The following is a 17376-nucleotide window of genomic DNA, read 5'->3' as shown; positions in this document are numbered from 1 at the left end:
GTAGTCTCTAAGTACCCTGGAATAATATGTTTTTTTCTCCATTGAGAAAAAGTATCTTGTTCATTTCAGACGTTTTCCTTGCTTTTTCTTCATGTAGAACAAGTCTGTCTCTGCATGCATGATGAACTGAGTTTTTCTTTTTTACCTCTCTCTTTTTTTTTTTTTTTTCTTTAACACAAGGAGAACAACAGTTTTTCAAATGAGTCTTTAGTTGCTGATACTACATTCTGCAGGGGAAAGTTACGTTGTTTTTTTCGTTTGAAAGGAAGTCAGTAACGCTGATGGTGACATTCACTTTTTAATCTTTAGCTTTAAAGATCTTAAGAAAAGCTGTCGTGTTGTGCTTATGGAACATAGACTGCATCAAGCGGTTAGTATCTCAAAAGAGGATCTCTTTGCCTTTAAAACTCTCACTTACACACGCCTACTACCTCCCTAGCATCTTTGTGTGTCCATAAATAAGTGCACTGTTGGACATCAGTGTCCATGGATGGATTCTAACACCACAACAGGTTTTTATTTGTGCAGGTCAGCAGAAGCCTGTAAATTTAATGTAATATTGTTAGTTTTCTGAGGTCTTCAAATGTTCAGTGAGTCTACAGCTGTTTGAGAGGTGAGTTGCTAAAATACGGAGGGTCCTTTCTTGTGTAGGTAGTTTCCCTGGTCTCTGAGTTTCAAGGCTCACATACTGCTGTATTCTGTCTTCTCTTTGTTTTCGGTGCAGCTAAGAACTCACTAAGAGCCACATGAAGTGAGGGAAGGGTGTCAGTTTGTTGGTGTTATGGCATATATCATGAAACTTTTGTTCTAAGTTGCAGTCACGTGCATGGTAAAAAAGTGGTACTTCATGCCATGAGCTCACTTGTGAGTGTGTCTGTTAGTTACTCATCGCAGGTTACAGGCACTAACCACAGCCCTCCAGATGGGCACCACACATCTGGTACAGGTATGAATCAACATACCTTGGAAACTGCAGCTGCCTTTAATTATGTGTTCCACAGTAAACATGAGCTAAAGGCTTTATATTTTGAAAGCCATATTGGGCTTATTTATCTCTCTTGGTGCTAACAAGGTCTTTAATTCCAGTCTGTGCATTTTTTGTTAAGAGTAGCACCTTTGATTTTAATGTTACGGTATTTTATGGTTTGTCATTTTTTCCACACACAGTTCACCACACAGAGACAGTGTAAAAGCACATAAAACTGTAGTAAAACCCTGGCAGCTTAGAAACTCTCCCCAGCTGGCCCCAAAAGGGCCTTGGAGTGCCTTTTTCTAAAAAATATTGTATGATTCTATGAAACGAGGTAAGAATTCAGTGTCTTATTGTGGTAAGCACAACGTAGTAGAGTTAACTTTAGGGGCATTTGAAGAGATGCTGTTTGAAATAGAAAGGGTTAAAAAAATTATTTTTTTTGCTTAAGCAACCCTGTCTGTAAGCATGGAAAAGTAGATTTTACACTTTTGCAAGGCAGCAGTTTGTATGTATGAGAATGCCTCAGCTGTTTGGCCCCACTGTCTGAGAATACGAAACTAGAGATTCAGAGTTTAGTTTGAGCTTTTTGAATATTAGCTTTCACATCAGAAGTGTTTGATATTTTATCAGATAGGACTCAGATGTCACACTAGTATTTTTTAATCAAAGCATACCTGAAGAGAAGCATATTGAAATGCAGTCTCCCTGTTTTGCTTCCCTATTGAACAGCCACCACTGCTATGCTTCATGACTAATACAGTCAGTGTATCAGTATCAGTGAACAAGACTCAAACATACTGTGGAAGAGTTGGTTTTCTTTGCTCCAATAAAATATTCAGATTGGACTGTGTTCATTTTTCCCTTGCACAAGTCTTTGTTAAATTAAATAAACCAACTTGTTGTTTTGACTATAAGAAATAGTGCCAAGTATCCAGCAGAGAAGAAACAAGGATGTGCTTTTCTCTTCGCTAGGAGAGCCACCTGTCTAAGGTTTGGTAACTCACCTCTCCATTTGGAGGAGGAGATCTTTTTCTACTCACTGCTGCTGTAATAAGAAAACAAAGTTCACACACACAACTTCACTTAGAGTCTGGAAATATACAAATAAATGGGATACAGTCTGCCATAAGAATCATGTCTTTCATTTGGGTGAACTTGTGCGTAACAGGGTTTGCAAGGCACTTCAGTGGGTGTTTGAGGTAGACAGAGGACTGCTGAGCATCTTTGTATGGACAAGAGGAATTCAGAGGTCCCCCTAGCCCCTCAGTATTGTTACGGGACATAAAACTTGTAGAGCAGAAATTATGCACTCCAACAGTGAAAAGAGCATTTGCAAGAATACAAAATTCATTGCTTGATTTGTACAATAGATCTGAGGTGCCACCTGTGGGGCTTGGTATGTTCAGAAGCAGCTGGTGTAAATAGGAATATACCAAAGGCAAGGTGAGCCAGGAGCAGAGGACAAACCTTGCACAGGCAATGCTTTCATCAACCAGGCACAGTCCCGTAGGGGCTGAAAACAGCAGGTAGAGCAGGGTGCTGATAACAGTGTCCTTCAATGGTCCCAGGCAAAGCAAGTAATGAGGCAGGTCCAGGATTCTGACTCAGGGAATCCAGTCAGGAGCAACAGGGCCAGAGACATGGCTAGGGACAAGACTATACTGTGGGTGTAGGGTTCATCCAGCAGGCAGGGACAAAGAGAGGACTGGAGACAAATTAGAACATTCTTAGAAGGAGGGATCCAGGAGACAAGATATCAACAACAAAGGTTCAAGATCCATCCAAGAAATGAGGCAGGAAGGCAAGACTGGAGACAGTACATCTATGACATAGCCCAGGCAGAGACTGACTCCAGGCCTGAGACTAAATAATCTTCTTGGGCCCATGGGAAGGAGATCTGGGTGGGAGTCTCAGCAGAAGCTGTCAGGACTCTTAGGGCCTATTAGTGCCTTCAGGGCCCTGTGAATACCCAAGTGGAGGTACATGATTTGCAAACAGGAGGAAAGCAGTTTTATTACACCTCCACTTCCATTTTCCCCTATATGTTTGTTTTTTGTTGTTGTTGTTTTAATTTCCATGTTTACACATTACTTGCTCTCATTGTTGAACATGAGTCACTGGAAATGTTTCAACAGTGGTGCAAATATTTGCACTCTGACTGGTTACTCATTTTAAAGACATATGCTAGCTAGAAATCTAGAGTAATTGTTACTCTTATTAGACTAAGGTATTTGTAAAAATTGGAACAAGTTACTTGCGTGACTTCTTTGAAATCTATTCATGACATTTTTTCATTTTTTTTCAAATATATTAATCTTAAAAAGACAGTAAGTCAGATTGCTGTTAGCATTTTTTCATTGTAGGTCCAGAAATAGTGTGTGTCCCTGAAAATTGAGTGACCAAGCATCTTATTTACTGACTGCATCAACAGTCATTAATTTCACTAAACTTTATCTTCAATATCTCATCACATCTCTCAGGCAGTACTTAGAGTTCCATGTCAAAGAATTCACAACATAAAGGGACAAAATGTAGGAGGAAAGGCAGGCCACCATCTTCATTTCCTTGCTACTGTTCCTCTGCGATCTTGTCTTATGGTCCAAATCTCTTCCTTAGCTCAGAGCTTTGTTTCAGGTCACAAGGTTCAACATTAGAAGAAGATGGGAGCCATCAGACTATTAGCCACAAGTGTTATGGGTCACTTTGTGCTTGGTCCAGTACCTCTATACCCAGCAGCCATGCAGGTTGGCTCTGAATAAGTATGAGACGCTGTCTAGTAAAATCATTTTCTTCCAGCCCTTCAGAAAACACCAAAATATTGAAACCCAAATAAAATGTGCCTCAGCAAAGTCTGCCTCAGGGCCATATACAAAAGCAGTGGGCTCCAGCACAGTCTTCAGCCCTCACAGATGGCATGTTTCTTGCATATCATACAGTTCGTGTACAGTGTTCATCCTCACATATCTCGTATCCCGTCTTTGCCTAGAGAGAGCTGCTGCTGATGTCTGTCCATGGGAATGCTCAGCACTCCCAGAGCCACACGTGCTGACTCACAGTCCTGTTGCATGACCTTCACGCTAACACTTGGCAACTTCTGTGTTCCCTGATTTTATCAGACATGGCCTTAGCGAGCACAGAATGGCAGAATTCAAATTTCTGCACAAGTTTCATAAAATTATTTACATTGATTAATTGTTGTTTTGTCAGCAAAACGGGTCTCCTGACGAAAAGCTCTGCCTATTGTTTGACAATTTAGCTTAGAGAGCCAACAAAGTTGCATTTTTCTTACAGATCCACTTCTTTAAAGTCTGGCAATTGTCCGTTTGGATCATATTTTTTTTTCTGTAAACAGCACAGTTCTCGTCAGTCCCAATTCTATTTGTAGCTAAGCTGATGAGAGAACAAGAAGGATATAATGACTTGTCAGCTTTAAATTCAGTACTGGATAAAAATACGGGTAATATACTGGGTCAGGGTATTGGGGAAAGCACATTCAGTGACATGTTGAAGTACAGTTCCTCTACAACCGTGCATAGGTGGGATGGGCACCCATAATCAATCCTTCTGGCCACTGAAGGATTGATTCTCATGAACATTAGTGTAAGAAACGTGAAAAAATCTCTGCATGCAGCCATGGTGATGAACTGCAATGTAATGTAATAGTGAGAAGCTGGAGAAGGACCCTTCAGCTGCACGAATCCCAGCACCAACTCTATGTGACAGACATCACATTCAGTGGAGGTGGTATGCACAGTCTACACACAGAGAGTTTGGTGATGGTGATTTTTAATGGGAGAAGTGTGTAACAATGTCCCTTTGTATTCATATACACAAAAACTGTGGCTGTGGTTGGTCTTGCAGGCAGAGGACAAATGTGTTTGCAGAGGTGCCCAGCAGGATCTGTTTAAACTGTCAGTGAAAGAGACCCAAAATAGGTGCCTGAGACTGCAGGACTAGATCTATACTTTGGGAAAAGAGCTTGGGCTCAGAGTTATATTTCCATGCAGAGTAATACACCATTGCTTTTGCCAAAGATACCTTCCCCTTCAAACTCGCAACCAGTAATCACCTGTTCTCTTTTACTCTGGGATCTTCAAGCAAATTTTGTTGTTTCTTCTCATCTTCCACCTTTGACCCAATCCATATATATTTGGTATCTTTCTCTTTATTATCTATAAATTCCTGTGGAACAAGCAGAAATATGTTATTCAACAACAGAGTTTTTCTGCTGTGTTCAGGTCCCTGTCCTGTCCCATACACAGCTTTCAATGTAGTCCCTCACATGAAGGGAAAGGGCAGGGATCCAGTTACAGCAAAGCAGCCCATTACAGTGGCTTATACACATGACCACCCACAGAGATTTGATTTAGGCTGGTGCTCAGACCAACTAGCTTCTTGCCAGCTGTCAAAAAAACCTTCGACAACTGGAAATGGCCTCAGTGATGTTTCACACTCTAGTGAGCCAGACTGCAAAGATTTAAGGTAGTCTTGTTCCTCAAAGAACAAAGAGTTTCTCAGAAGAGCCATGACCTGCCATTTAGTCATACCCTGATACTCACATTTCCAAAGAAAAATGGGATGAAGGTTTGACTGTTTGAATTTCCATTCAGTAGTCAAATCAAACCTCTCTTCCCAGAGCCAAGTATTGGAGATGAGTGGGAAGGCCCAGCATTTCCTCTTCCCAGTCAAAACTGTGGTGGTTTCCACACTTGCTCCTCTTGTGCTTCTCTCTATTTCTTCTCTTGACCCTCTCTGAAATGAAGTCCTGTCCATAGGGAGTCAGATGCTCTGCACCTGATAAGGCTCTTGCTTGGCTGTGTGTACACCTGATATTTGGGCAGCATTTGGAGGTTCACCTGGAGAAATGTTTGGCTAAGGTAGATGCTTGTGGTGCATTTTTTAGGGCTGCTGCAAGACTTACCATCTCAATTTCATCTTCAATGACAAGAAGACGGGATTTCTTAGCTAGACAGTTTCTTTGGCTGTCATCCCAGCTTACAGCCTCCTCAGAGAAGTAGTAACACCTTCCCCTGTGTAGTTGCCACCCTGGCGGACACAGCTCACATGTTTCTGTAGATGGAGAGAGGGAAACATAGCTCACACCATTACTTGTTCCAGTTGCCCTGTGGCATTTTATGTTCACATGCCAGGCTGGCTGGTCCAAAAGCGGTCAACCTTCGGTCCAAAGCGTGGGTTCACTGGCAGCGGAAGGTTGTGAGGTTTGAAGGCTCCTCTATCACTCCTGTTCTCAGCTTCCCAATCCCTTGCCTTGATGCTATGCACTTGTGTGTTCCCACTGCACAACTCCTCGCTCCCCCCTCCCTGATGGATATCCCAGATGGATGTGCACAGGGAGGACCTAGAGGGCTGCGAAGACATTCATCTCCCTCTTGCAGTCCTTGTGAAGAGATACCATGCTATATGACATGATGCAGAGTGTATAGATTTTACATATGAGGTGACTGAAAACTACAGATGCTTTACTGAGTGATATTAGAATTAGAATTATTAAAAGAATTAGAGTGAATTAAGGTGAATGCTGTTATTCCCAGATATACTCTCTGTTTCACTCACAGCATCTGTGAGGAACATCCCTCACATTTTCTGTCCTGGCTTCCTTTAATGTTTCAAAGTAACAGTGTCTATATCTTTTTTTCTCATTAAAATCAACACTCAGAAATGCATTAATGTTTACTAATAAATAATAGATCCATGGTGAAAAGACCAGTAAGGTCTTCCCCTGCATGATTCTTGCAAAAGGGTAGGAAATTTAAATCCCACCTACTCTTTGCAAACAGTTATTGTCTGGAAAGTGTTCTCTAAGATACAGGGAGGCTATGATAGATGACATTTCTGACAGCAGCCTTTGACAGAAAGAAAGGTCAAAGAAAGTACTGAAAATTGTATATACCAAAAAAGAGCAACACTGACATCATTAAAATATTAGTTTAGATCCACTCACCACTTCTCCTATGGAGGAACACCGTGCTCCCCGGGTAGTACCAGTGATTTCCTATAAACTGCGGGCTGTCATAGAAATGGGAACAGAGACCACAAAAGTGTGTACACAGCACATCTTTCATAGTGTGAAAGGACTAACTTTCCTCACCTTTTCCATCTTCACACAGTTCCTCCATTAGCCATTTCAGGAGCACCACCGAGACTGTTTTCTCTGAAGAAATGTGATTGTCAGTGCTATTTGGACCATACTGGGACAAAATTTCTGATTTTTCTGCTCTGCCTTCCAAAACTTGAAGAAACAAAATGAAATAAAAATAGAGATTACGATTAACAACAGGGTCAGGGAAATACAGTCTTTGCATCCAGTGTTATACTGTGACTGTGAGATGTGTGTGTATACACATGTGGAGGGGTATGAACACCCAGTTGTGAGTATGTTCAGTGAGTATAACTGCCTGGCAAAGGGTGTAGCTGCTGAAAGATATGGTGAGTACAGGAAATGAAAATAGGTTTATGCCACATTTGATAGCTGGATGTATAAAGAAGAAATGATATTTTGGTAGGAATTTTTGTTGGGGAAGTATGTGGTTTTTTTCTGAAGTTTTTCAAGGCTGTTTTCTCTTAGGAAATTAATATATTCTCTGGAAATTAAATTAAGTTAATATATATAATAAATATATATTTATTAATAAATATTTAATAAATTAATATATTCTCTGGAACTAGTTCTTAAATAGCTAGAACATGGTCTGGGCTGTGATATTACTAGTACCAGGATGTCTGATTAATTGAAATAACCTGAAGTCTGTTTTTTTTTTTCCTTTTTTTAATTATTTATTCAAACCCACAAAGTAATTAAGAGAAATAGACTCGAAGTAGCACCATGGATGCAACTTTTAACTTGTAATTCAGGAAGGTCAGATGCTCTGATTATCCTAGTGATTTGAAGTCTGCCTCTACAGCCTTTGAGCACTATTGATGATGAGGTAGACTGCAGCAATTCCCCTTCATCTGTGCTCTGTATATTAAATGTCAGGTAGCAAATGTTGCCTTTGGAACACTAGAATTATTTTCCTGTATCTGTGTATAACTTGACACCTTTGATGCAACACTAAAGGACGTTTTTTTTGGTATCACTCTTTTTGTGAGGTTTAACCATGCCTATAATAAAGAGATGAAACTGATGGTAGGATTTACTCACATTGCTTTGCTAGCACAGCCATGGTGACCAGCAGAATGAGCACAAGAAATCCCAGGGCCAATGCCACATAGAACCAGGCTGAGCGCTGCTGTTTGCAGCCTGGAAAGACAAGGGGAAGAGTGGCTTAAGCAATTTGCATTACAAAAGTTAGCACTGCCTTCATGTATGACTGCTTCTAATGTGGAAACAACAGAGAAATCATCTAAAATAACTCTGCCGTTTGGAGTATGTGGGGACATTTTACTTATCAACAATTTGCATCTATTTTGCGTAGGTGAAAGTGAAGTTGAAAGATCCTGTTGTCAGAAAAAGCAAATGATTTTCAACCAGTTATTCCATTAAGAATTCTCTTTTTCTCTTTTGAGATAATTTTTCAAGCATTGCCTCTTCCCATCTACCCACTCACACCCTGCAAAGCCCCGCAGAGCAATTCCAGGGAGATGTCAGGAATGATCTGTGGTATGCTCTCTGGCCATGCTCTCCTGTGTTAAAGCGCTTGCCATGTGGCTGAAAGCTAACTTACCCAAACTCACATAAAAGGCAAAGATCCCACACTGATGGCACAGCACAGAGAAATACAGTTGGTCAAGTATCTCTCCAGCCATTTGGCATTCATCAGTTTCTGAGAGCGTAATACCCAGGAAAAGGCAGGACCCGAGGAAATTTGGGGTCAAGGTGTCATTTCCACAACCCACAAAGTTATGCTTTCATAACTACTCTTTTTCTGATCTTTCCAGGGTGAGATGAGAAACTGCCCCGTTCTCCAACTGCCTGAGATGTATTTGCAATGTTCCCTCTTAGCTCACAGAGCTCCATGGGTCTGGCCTTGTTTTGCAAATGTCCTTCAGTAGAGAGGGTGACAACCCTCAGGGCACAGACTGCAAGTAGAGAGCTGGGACTACAAATAGTGCTCTGGGTATTAGGCTACTTCCCAAGCCCCCCTACAGCTGCTCCTGCAGAGATAGAGGAGAGTCTGTACTTATAGGAGGGTTCTTCAAACAATGCAGAATTTTACTTTCCTTTGCTAAATTTTTAATTCAGGGCACAAAGGCACTAAAAATATTTTTTAAATCTTTTTCAATATCACTTTTGCAGGATAATCTGAAAACCCAGTGAAAAGAAACGTGACCATACAAAATGAGAAATCAATTCCTTACTGGGAGTTTGTATGTAAAGACTCTTGATAATAGGTTTTACTGTTGGGTAATAGGAAAGACCAAACTATAATTAGTAACCGACAACCAAACAAAATAGTACAATACCAGAAACGGAAATCTCTGATCTGCTGCACCCCTTGGGTTTTGTCTTCACGCGCAGTTCAGCGTACGTGATCATGTTTCCTGTAAGGAGTAGGGAAATGCTAACATTTGTGGTTGAATGAGCCATTAAGTGGAGAAAGAAGAAAGAATTATACAGGAGATGGAGTCCGTATAAAAAGGGACATGCATTTCCAGAGCTGCTGGTTCAGCTTTTTTTTCTTTTTTTTAAAAAAAAAAAAACAGGCAAGATGATGACTTATCATTTCCTGCTGCTGTCAGGAAGTAACTAAAAGCCTCCTCCATAATCTTTGCTTGAACTAATTGGGTGCTGTATGGCTGGACCAGGAGGCAGCCAGGCTGAAGTTTCATTAAGACCTCAGTACCAGCCATAGAAAGCTTCCCAATGTTGCCAAGCCCTCTCAAGAGGTACCATAGAGACTTATTGGGCAGCAGAGCTGTGATTGCTTTGCAAAGCAGGTGGACCGCAAAGGGAAAACTGCAATTCACAGAAATACTTCTGCAGCAAGGTGGTTCTGGCCTGTGAATTTTTATGCTAGAGTGTTATGTGAAGCCTGTGTTAGCAGAGGAATGGACCTGCTGATTTAAGGCATCCCTTTCCAAATGCACATTGCCAAAACAAAGCAAGAAAAGCAATTAAAATAGAGTGGTGTGAGTTAGATGCACATGATTTCACTACTGAGCACATTTTCAATTTTGCTTTCACCAGGTATTTAGTAGGGCTACTAGCTAATTTTATGGATGGTATTTGGACCTTTGGTACATTGATCTTCTCTCCATAAATAGTGGGTTTTAATCAAGCTGAATAAAGAATAAGCTTCTGGGCTACATCCTTGGTTTCTGATCATTGGGTTTTTAAGAAGTACTTTGTGTTTTACATAGTGTCACTGGTCAGGGAAGAACTTGGCAGAAAAAAATGAAGAGAGTTTCACTGGGATGAAATGAGGTAGCATTTGATATGAGTTGCTGAAGTGTGGAGAAGTTTAATGTAAGAAAAATAATGAGGAGTACTGAATGGAAAATGAGGTTTATTCATAGAGGTAAGACCTCCTATGTTTTAGAGAACATTGCCTGATACATTTTGTTGTTTGATGTATTACAATTTATTGGCTCAGTGAACTACAGAAAATTTCTAAATTACATTTAACTGTACAGATAAGTAACTGTTTTCAGAAAGAAATGCTTGTAAGCATTTTTCTTCTTAGGATGTAAATATTTTTCAAAGTACAGTAGTGGGGACTTCTAAATATTTAAATGCACTACCCCTATAAATGGAGACACTTTTTCAAAAATACATACTTCAGAAAGTCTGTTACTATTGCTAAATATTTTCTCTCCCAAATAAAGGTACTTTCCTTTAAAAATGTAAAGAACACATTTCAAACAGTATAAATAATTTAAAAAAATCTTATCCATGTAATCTAAATGTTTCAAAAAAGAGATTATTTCTATTATAGTCTGTATTGGCACATGACCATTTGAATGTCAAGTCCTCAGAAGTCAGCAAGTGGTTTGAAAATACCACGTAACCTGAATTTTGCCGGATGCTTACACACCCTTACCTAGTTCAGCAACAAGGAGCCCTGGTTCTAGGTGGAGACCTCTGTCACTTACTAAAACTGAAATTTCACTTCTTTTCTATATGCAAATCATCAAGTGCAGAAAGATATTTCTGTTTACTGGAAGCTTCTACTTTGTGAATGTGCAGATTGGGAGTGCTCCTGGCAGTTCATTCACACCAGAAAGTCAGGCTTTACAGCAATTGTGCTCTTGTGGTCGACAGGAAATCAGGTTGAATCTCAGCCAGCAGTGTATCATTATCACAGTGGTGCAAGCCACCAGCATGGTTCAGTCTGGAGAGCCCTGACTTGCAGGGCAGGGAAAGTTTCTGTGCTGCTCCACTTGCTGCTGTTGTGGCCACGGCTGGAATGTTGTGTCCAGATGGGGGCCACCCAGTTTAGGGAGTCTGGGAAAGCTGGAAAGGGTCCAGCAGAGGGTGGATGGTAAGATGGCCAGGGCATGGAGCACCCGCAAGGGGCCAAGGAATATATGGAGGGGTACAAGTAGCTAGGGGGCAAAATAAATGCAGCCTACAACTATTTGTAGGATAGTGAGATGATGGAATTGAACTCCCAATTTTTTATTTTTATTTTTTTTTCTAGATGAAATGCCTTGTATGTAATCAGTTATGGGCAATAATCAGGTTGCTCTCAAACATTTCTTGAATACACTAGGAAGTGCAAACTGTCTGAGTCTTTCATTAGAAAATGGATGTATTTGTGTAACACTTTTCTACTTTTAGATGTGTTTTGAAGCACATGCAACACAGTAGCACCTGCTAGTCCCCCAAAGCCTGTGCACAGATAGTACCACCCACTCAACATGACCTGCTAGAGCATTCAGAGCTCTAGCTCGGAACTTGTCCTAATTCAGAGCACCTGACCAACTGCCGAAGTCCAACAGATTGTGTAATGACCTAGTGCTGACTTTCAAGTTGGAACAGGATCACAACTAATTCATTTCTATCACTCTTCTGGATGCAGCCTCACAAATTTATATCCACAGACATGTTTTATTCCTACATTGTGGTAAACAGTGTTTAAACATTTTGTCCACTCTGTCATGTTTATCCCAATAGTTTTCAATAACTGAGCTTTTCTTATCATTGGTCTGCAAACTAATGGATTCTTTGTGACTGTGCCACCAGTGATTTCTTTTTTTTTTAATCTTTTTCTGTATCCTATTAAAATATACTGAATAAATAACCTTTGAGATAAGAATACTAAATGGGAGAACTCCAAGAAACTCTGCATAATATGACCAAAACAAATCCAGCTCTCACAGATAAAGAAAAGATGAAAAAGAACTGGGCCCTGTATCTGGAAATAGACTTTCACACCCAAATCCAAATTTTACATATTTAAAATACCTACTCAACTACTGCAGAACCTTGGCAGACATTCAGCCCCCAGCAAGTTTATCTTTCATATGCACCAAATCTTGACAGCAGCTATACTTTAGCAGGACAAATTAGCTATGCCCCTACCCCATGCTTTTTTAGTATCTGCTCCAGTAAATTACATCTAATAAAGCTCATACACAGTGCAGCCAGGAGGAGGTGGGCATGTTTGACTTTCCAGTAGCCCAGTAATTTGAGGTCTTGCCTGATGTTTGGGAATCCACAACTTGGAGTATTCATCTGCTGAATTTGCAGTGGTGACTCAAGCCAGCTCTCCTTCCTCCCTGGTAAAATTTTAACCATGCCCATCTTAAAGCTGCTTCTTTTTCTGCAAGATAGCTAGATATCCCTGGCCAAGAGCAAGACTGGCATAAGTCTGGCAAAGGGGGATTTGTGGATAATAGGCATGATCCAGTGGACATTTCATTGTATCACAGTCAGCGTAGAGCCAAAGGGAGAGCTTGTGACACTTGCCACAGACAGTCCCATCAGCTGGTAGTTAGTGCATTCACCTTGGAGCTGAGACCCTCTCTGTGAAAACTGGCTTCAAATTCTGTCTTCACACTGGAGAAGGCATTTAAACTTCTTCGTGTAGGGTGTGACAACGAGTGGTACATGCTAGTAGCATGTCTGGTATGCAGAAGCTGTTCTGTCCAAAACAGCCTTGAGCCCAGCCCACACTGGAGAGAGATTCTCCTAGCCCGTAGGGAAGGATCTAACACCCAGAAATGGCTGACTGAGCAGCACCTTGAGTCATTGGTCCTCTCTATTGGCTGCTTTTGGCAGTTCCTAGCTCATTACGTTGGGTTTTATGGATCACAAACTCTCCCTCATTAGCTCTAAAGAATTGTTGAGCACCTCAGTAAGGGGCCGCTATGCGGTGGGGTACCTTAACACTAATAACTGCAGTATTTACAGTGAGTTTAAGCATGTTTCAAGAACATTGGTCAACATCTCTGTCACATTTCATGTTTATTTGTTTTTTCTTTTTTCCCTGAATTTTTAAAAATTACAGAAAATTCTGTGGATGGATTTGTGTTTTCTCCCATTCTTCCCATGGTAGAAACAACTCTTTTGCTTTTGATGGGCCTCTTGGAGTAAAGGAATACTTGCCAGCTGGATGAATATATATGAATTTCAGTGAAAATGTTAAAACTTCAAGGAAGGAATAAGCAGCTGAAATCATTCATTTGAATTTTCTAATGCATGATAAAACATCTCAAGGTTTTGTCCACTTTAATAGCAATAACATCTATGTTAGTATATGTCAATGAAGAAGACAGAACTAATTGTCATTAGGGGATATTTCTAGCATATTCTAAACTTATACTGAGGAGCTGAACTCCATGATCCTTGTGGGTCCCTTCCAACTCAGGATATTCTATGATTCTGTTCTATGATTCTATGATGCTAGGTCTAATATTGTCTAATACTCTTTAGTGCTTCTTCCATTTGTGCAAAAGTAAGTAGAAAAAATATTGCTGATAGATTTTAGATTTTAAAAATAACAGAAATCTTAACAACACATTTAATTAAGACACACATCAGACTTGTAAATGCAGGCCCAGTTGAATAAAATGTGTTTGAATACAACAAGATATTAGGGTGAAAGAAGATGATACTGCGATCTATAAGTAGTGAAGGAAACGCTGTTTAAGATATTTTCTCTGTATAATTAAGACAGCACATCTGAGACTTGTAGTAATACTGAGTATATATATTTCTGATGCTCATATTTTGTAAAGGAGATGCAATCACTGGTGGATGTACAGGAGAAGATCCACAAAAATGATTGGAATTCTTTAGAAAGCTAATTACAATGAAAGATGTAAAAGCAAAAGGAGAATGAGAGATGAATGAACTACTCTGGCTAGTAATTTAATGTGAGAAAATACTGAGTGCTAAAATCTATTAAAGGTTTAACGAGAACTATCTAGAAAGTAATGAGAACTTCCACTGGAAATTAAACCCTGGCCGATTCAAAATCAAGATTTCCTTTAGAGAGTATGATCAAGAAACATGTTTGGATGTTTTCAAATCAAGATTTGACACCAGTCTCTCTTTGCAAATAAATTATATCACCCTAGAAACTGGGTAAAATTCTGAGTGTACAGTGCTTTGCACTGTACAAGTTACACCAGTTCAAACAGCCTCTGTGAATGTACGAATAGAAAGTGTAAGGTAGATTATTCCATTAGATATCTAATTCAAGTGAACTCGTTTTTATCTTTCAGATAAAGCTTTTGCACAAATATAAAAAATAGTGTATTATTTGTTTATGTGCATTCAGAGCATCATCAGTATTATTAATCTTTGCTGTAAGCAGAACAACATGTTCTAAAAATGCTCATTATACAATGTTGCTAAATATATTAATTTCTAACGATCATCAAAAGCATGAAAATATCATGTTATTATGACCATTATACATTTTCTGTTTGCTCAGGTGGTGGCAGACCTATAATGTGATTCCGGGAAAATCAAAGAGGAAGAGCAATAGGGTTTTAGGAGTCATTCAGTGTTTCCTTCAGTGACACTGACTGCACTTTTGACTGCCACTAGTTTTCTGATTAAGTTTAGTATCCTCTTTCCATGAAAACATCACAAAATGCATTGGTCTGATTTTTTGGACTAGGTTAATTTGGTGGAGCATATCCTAACAGCTTTCAAACATAGTATACACATTAAAAATAATGCACTTTGTTTAAAAAGCTGCAACTTTTTTTTCTTCTTGTTCTGTTACTTAAAATAATAGTCCAGAACTGAGACAGAGCTCCATAGCAATACTGACCTAAGAGCAACTTTTCTGATTTGTATCTCACGAGGTTCTCTTCCACAATCTGCAACTTCTTGCCCTTGTCATGACTTCTGCACACAGCATGTTATAGCATTCTTTTAGTATCAAATGACAAGAAAAAGAGAAGAGAAGAGAAGAGAAGAGAAGAGAAGAGAAGAGAAGAGAAGAGAAGAGAAGAGAAGAGAAGAGAAAAAAGAAAAGAAAAAAAAGAAAAAAGAAGAAAAAAAAAGAAAAGAAAAGAAAAGAAAAGAAAAGAAAAGAAAAGAAAAGAAAAGAAAAGAAAAGAAAAGAAAAGAAAAGAAAAGAAAAGAAAAGAAAAGAAAAAAGAGAAGAGAAGAGAAGAGAAGAAAAAAGAAAAGAAAAGAAAAGAAAAAAGAAAAGAAAAGAAAAGAAAAGAAAAGAAAAGAAAAGAAAAGAAAAGAAAATAAGAAAATAAAAGAAAAAAAAAGAAAAAGAAAAAAGAAAAGAAAAGAAGAAAAGAAAAGAAAAGAAAAGAAAAGAAAAGAAAAGAAAAGAAAGAAAAGAAAGAAAAGAAAAGAAAAAAGAAGAAAAGAAAAAAGAAAAAAAAGAAAAGAAAAGAGAGGGAGAGTGAAACAGAGGGAGAGAAAACAGTATTTGTCCAAGAGCTGATTAGATGTTTTACCTGGAACTGATGTCCGAGAAGGCGTGCGTGGTCTTTCCCTGGGTAGCATTGCTACATCTACATACGTGATATCGCCTGCCATTGATGAGCAAATCCCTCTGAGTTATGGAAAGAGCAGGTTTAATACAGTGGGTTGCATCCTGTATTAGCTTTGCCTGCCTCCAGAAGTATACATATGCTGTGCTATGGCTCTGAGGAACGCTGAGAAAGAGATAAAAGGAAGGAAGTTACTTCTTTCAATACAGCTTCAAAGCCTGTTTTCAGCCACCATTCTGTCTCTTCTTGTATGATCTCTTGCCCTTCAGAATGCAGGAGAAAATGAAGAAGAAAAAACAAAACAAAAAACACACTATTTTTATTAAATAAAATGGCCCAAACAGAGGAAAGTTTCTAGGAATACACAAAAAGGGACTTACACAAGTACAAAAGCTCTTCTGGTTCACACAAAATAGTTAAAGCAGTACAATATGGCTTGTGGATGTATTAGACTAGTGTGCATGATCTTACGTAACTTATTTACCTAAAAGGAAGATAAACAAGATATGTATCAGTATAAGACATTTTGGGGCTAATGTAATTACAACCACAGCTAGAGCTTTTAAAAGGCAACTCAAATTCGAACCCGCTCAATCCACTAATTGTTTAATAACTGAATTTAGGTGATATTAACAGTGCAATACATTTAATTCTAAATAAAATAAAAAGTAATACAATCAATGTCTTTTACAAGAGTGTTTGAATGCTCTTATATTGCTCTATCAGTAATTACTAGGATCAGAGTTGCTGTTCATTAAGTGGTTTGAGCTGTTCGCTGTTTGACACTAACTCCACAGTCAGAAAGTCTGAGTTCCTTTTAATTCCTTGGTCGTGACGCCTGTGTTTGCTGCAGCATATTTTGATGACAGTGTTTTTGTCTTCTATATTGAAAAGAAAAACCACAGATTTGAACTGAAACTTAAGGCCCTTCTATAACCTAAAAAAATGTTTCAGAACATAAAGACATAAAGTACTGTACATGAAGGGTCTGAAATTTCCTGTTAAGAGCTATATTGTTGTTTTTGTGCTTTATTCCCACTTAGAAAATTCCTTCAGAATTCAGCACAGATAGGGTTTACAACCCTATTAATTTTAATTGAAAATAATATTTCTATTCTGTTACATACCCTATTCTCATTTTCTACTACATTCAATGGGACTATTAGAACCTTATAGATTAAAAAAAAAAAAAAAAAGGTTTATTTTTGTGATCTTATATTACTGATCTTTTCACTTTCTACTCTCAATGTTGGTAACAGCGTTAAGCACAGAAACAAAAAGGTTTAGGGAAAAAAATGAACCTTCGATAGTCATGGAACAAATTACTCAGAAGTACTGCTCAGGTACAATTTATATGCAACATATCTGAATTGTTGTTATTCTATCAGCCACAAAGTTATCAGTATGCAGATGTGGATACTGTTAACTGGATACTGATAATGTTTGTTTTATGACAATCTACATACCAACTGTATGACTGGTCCAATCATGACACAAAGCATTTGCCCTCTGATTGAATCAGTTTCCAT

At 38.9% G+C, this 17376-nt stretch overlaps 1 protein-coding gene across 2 annotated transcripts; it reads right to left on the bottom strand.

Annotated features, from left to right (window-relative positions):
• Nucleotides 1–169: 169 nt before the first annotated feature.
• LOC121078837 (killer cell lectin-like receptor subfamily F member 1) lies at nucleotides 170–16401 on the bottom strand. 2 transcript variants are annotated; one of them, XM_040575403.1, is made up of 8 exons: nucleotides 16228–16401; nucleotides 15812–16012; nucleotides 9398–9475; nucleotides 8136–8234; nucleotides 7083–7223; nucleotides 5895–6043; nucleotides 5043–5155; nucleotides 170–4363 (listed from the first exon to the last, which is right to left on the bottom strand). In XM_040575403.1, exons 2-8 carry the CDS (start codon nucleotides 15891–15893, stop codon nucleotides 4231–4233), a joined length of 795 nt encoding a protein of 264 aa, XP_040431337.1. In that variant the 5' UTR covers nucleotides 15894–16012; nucleotides 16228–16401; the 3' UTR covers nucleotides 170–4230. The 2 variants fall into 2 exon arrangements, with proteins under 2 accessions (XP_040431337.1, XP_040431327.1); XM_040575393.1 differs by having other exon boundaries at nucleotides 15812–16401.
• Between the last annotated feature and the right edge of the window lie 975 nt (nucleotides 16402–17376).

This window comes from Cygnus olor, chromosome 1, assembly GCF_009769625.2.
Source record: "Cygnus olor isolate bCygOlo1 chromosome 1, bCygOlo1.pri.v2, whole genome shotgun sequence".
Taxonomy (NCBI): Eukaryota; Metazoa; Chordata; class Aves; order Anseriformes; family Anatidae; genus Cygnus; species Cygnus olor.
The sequence above is the reverse complement of the archived record's forward strand: the minus strand, read 5'-3'. Positions and strand labels throughout refer to the sequence as shown.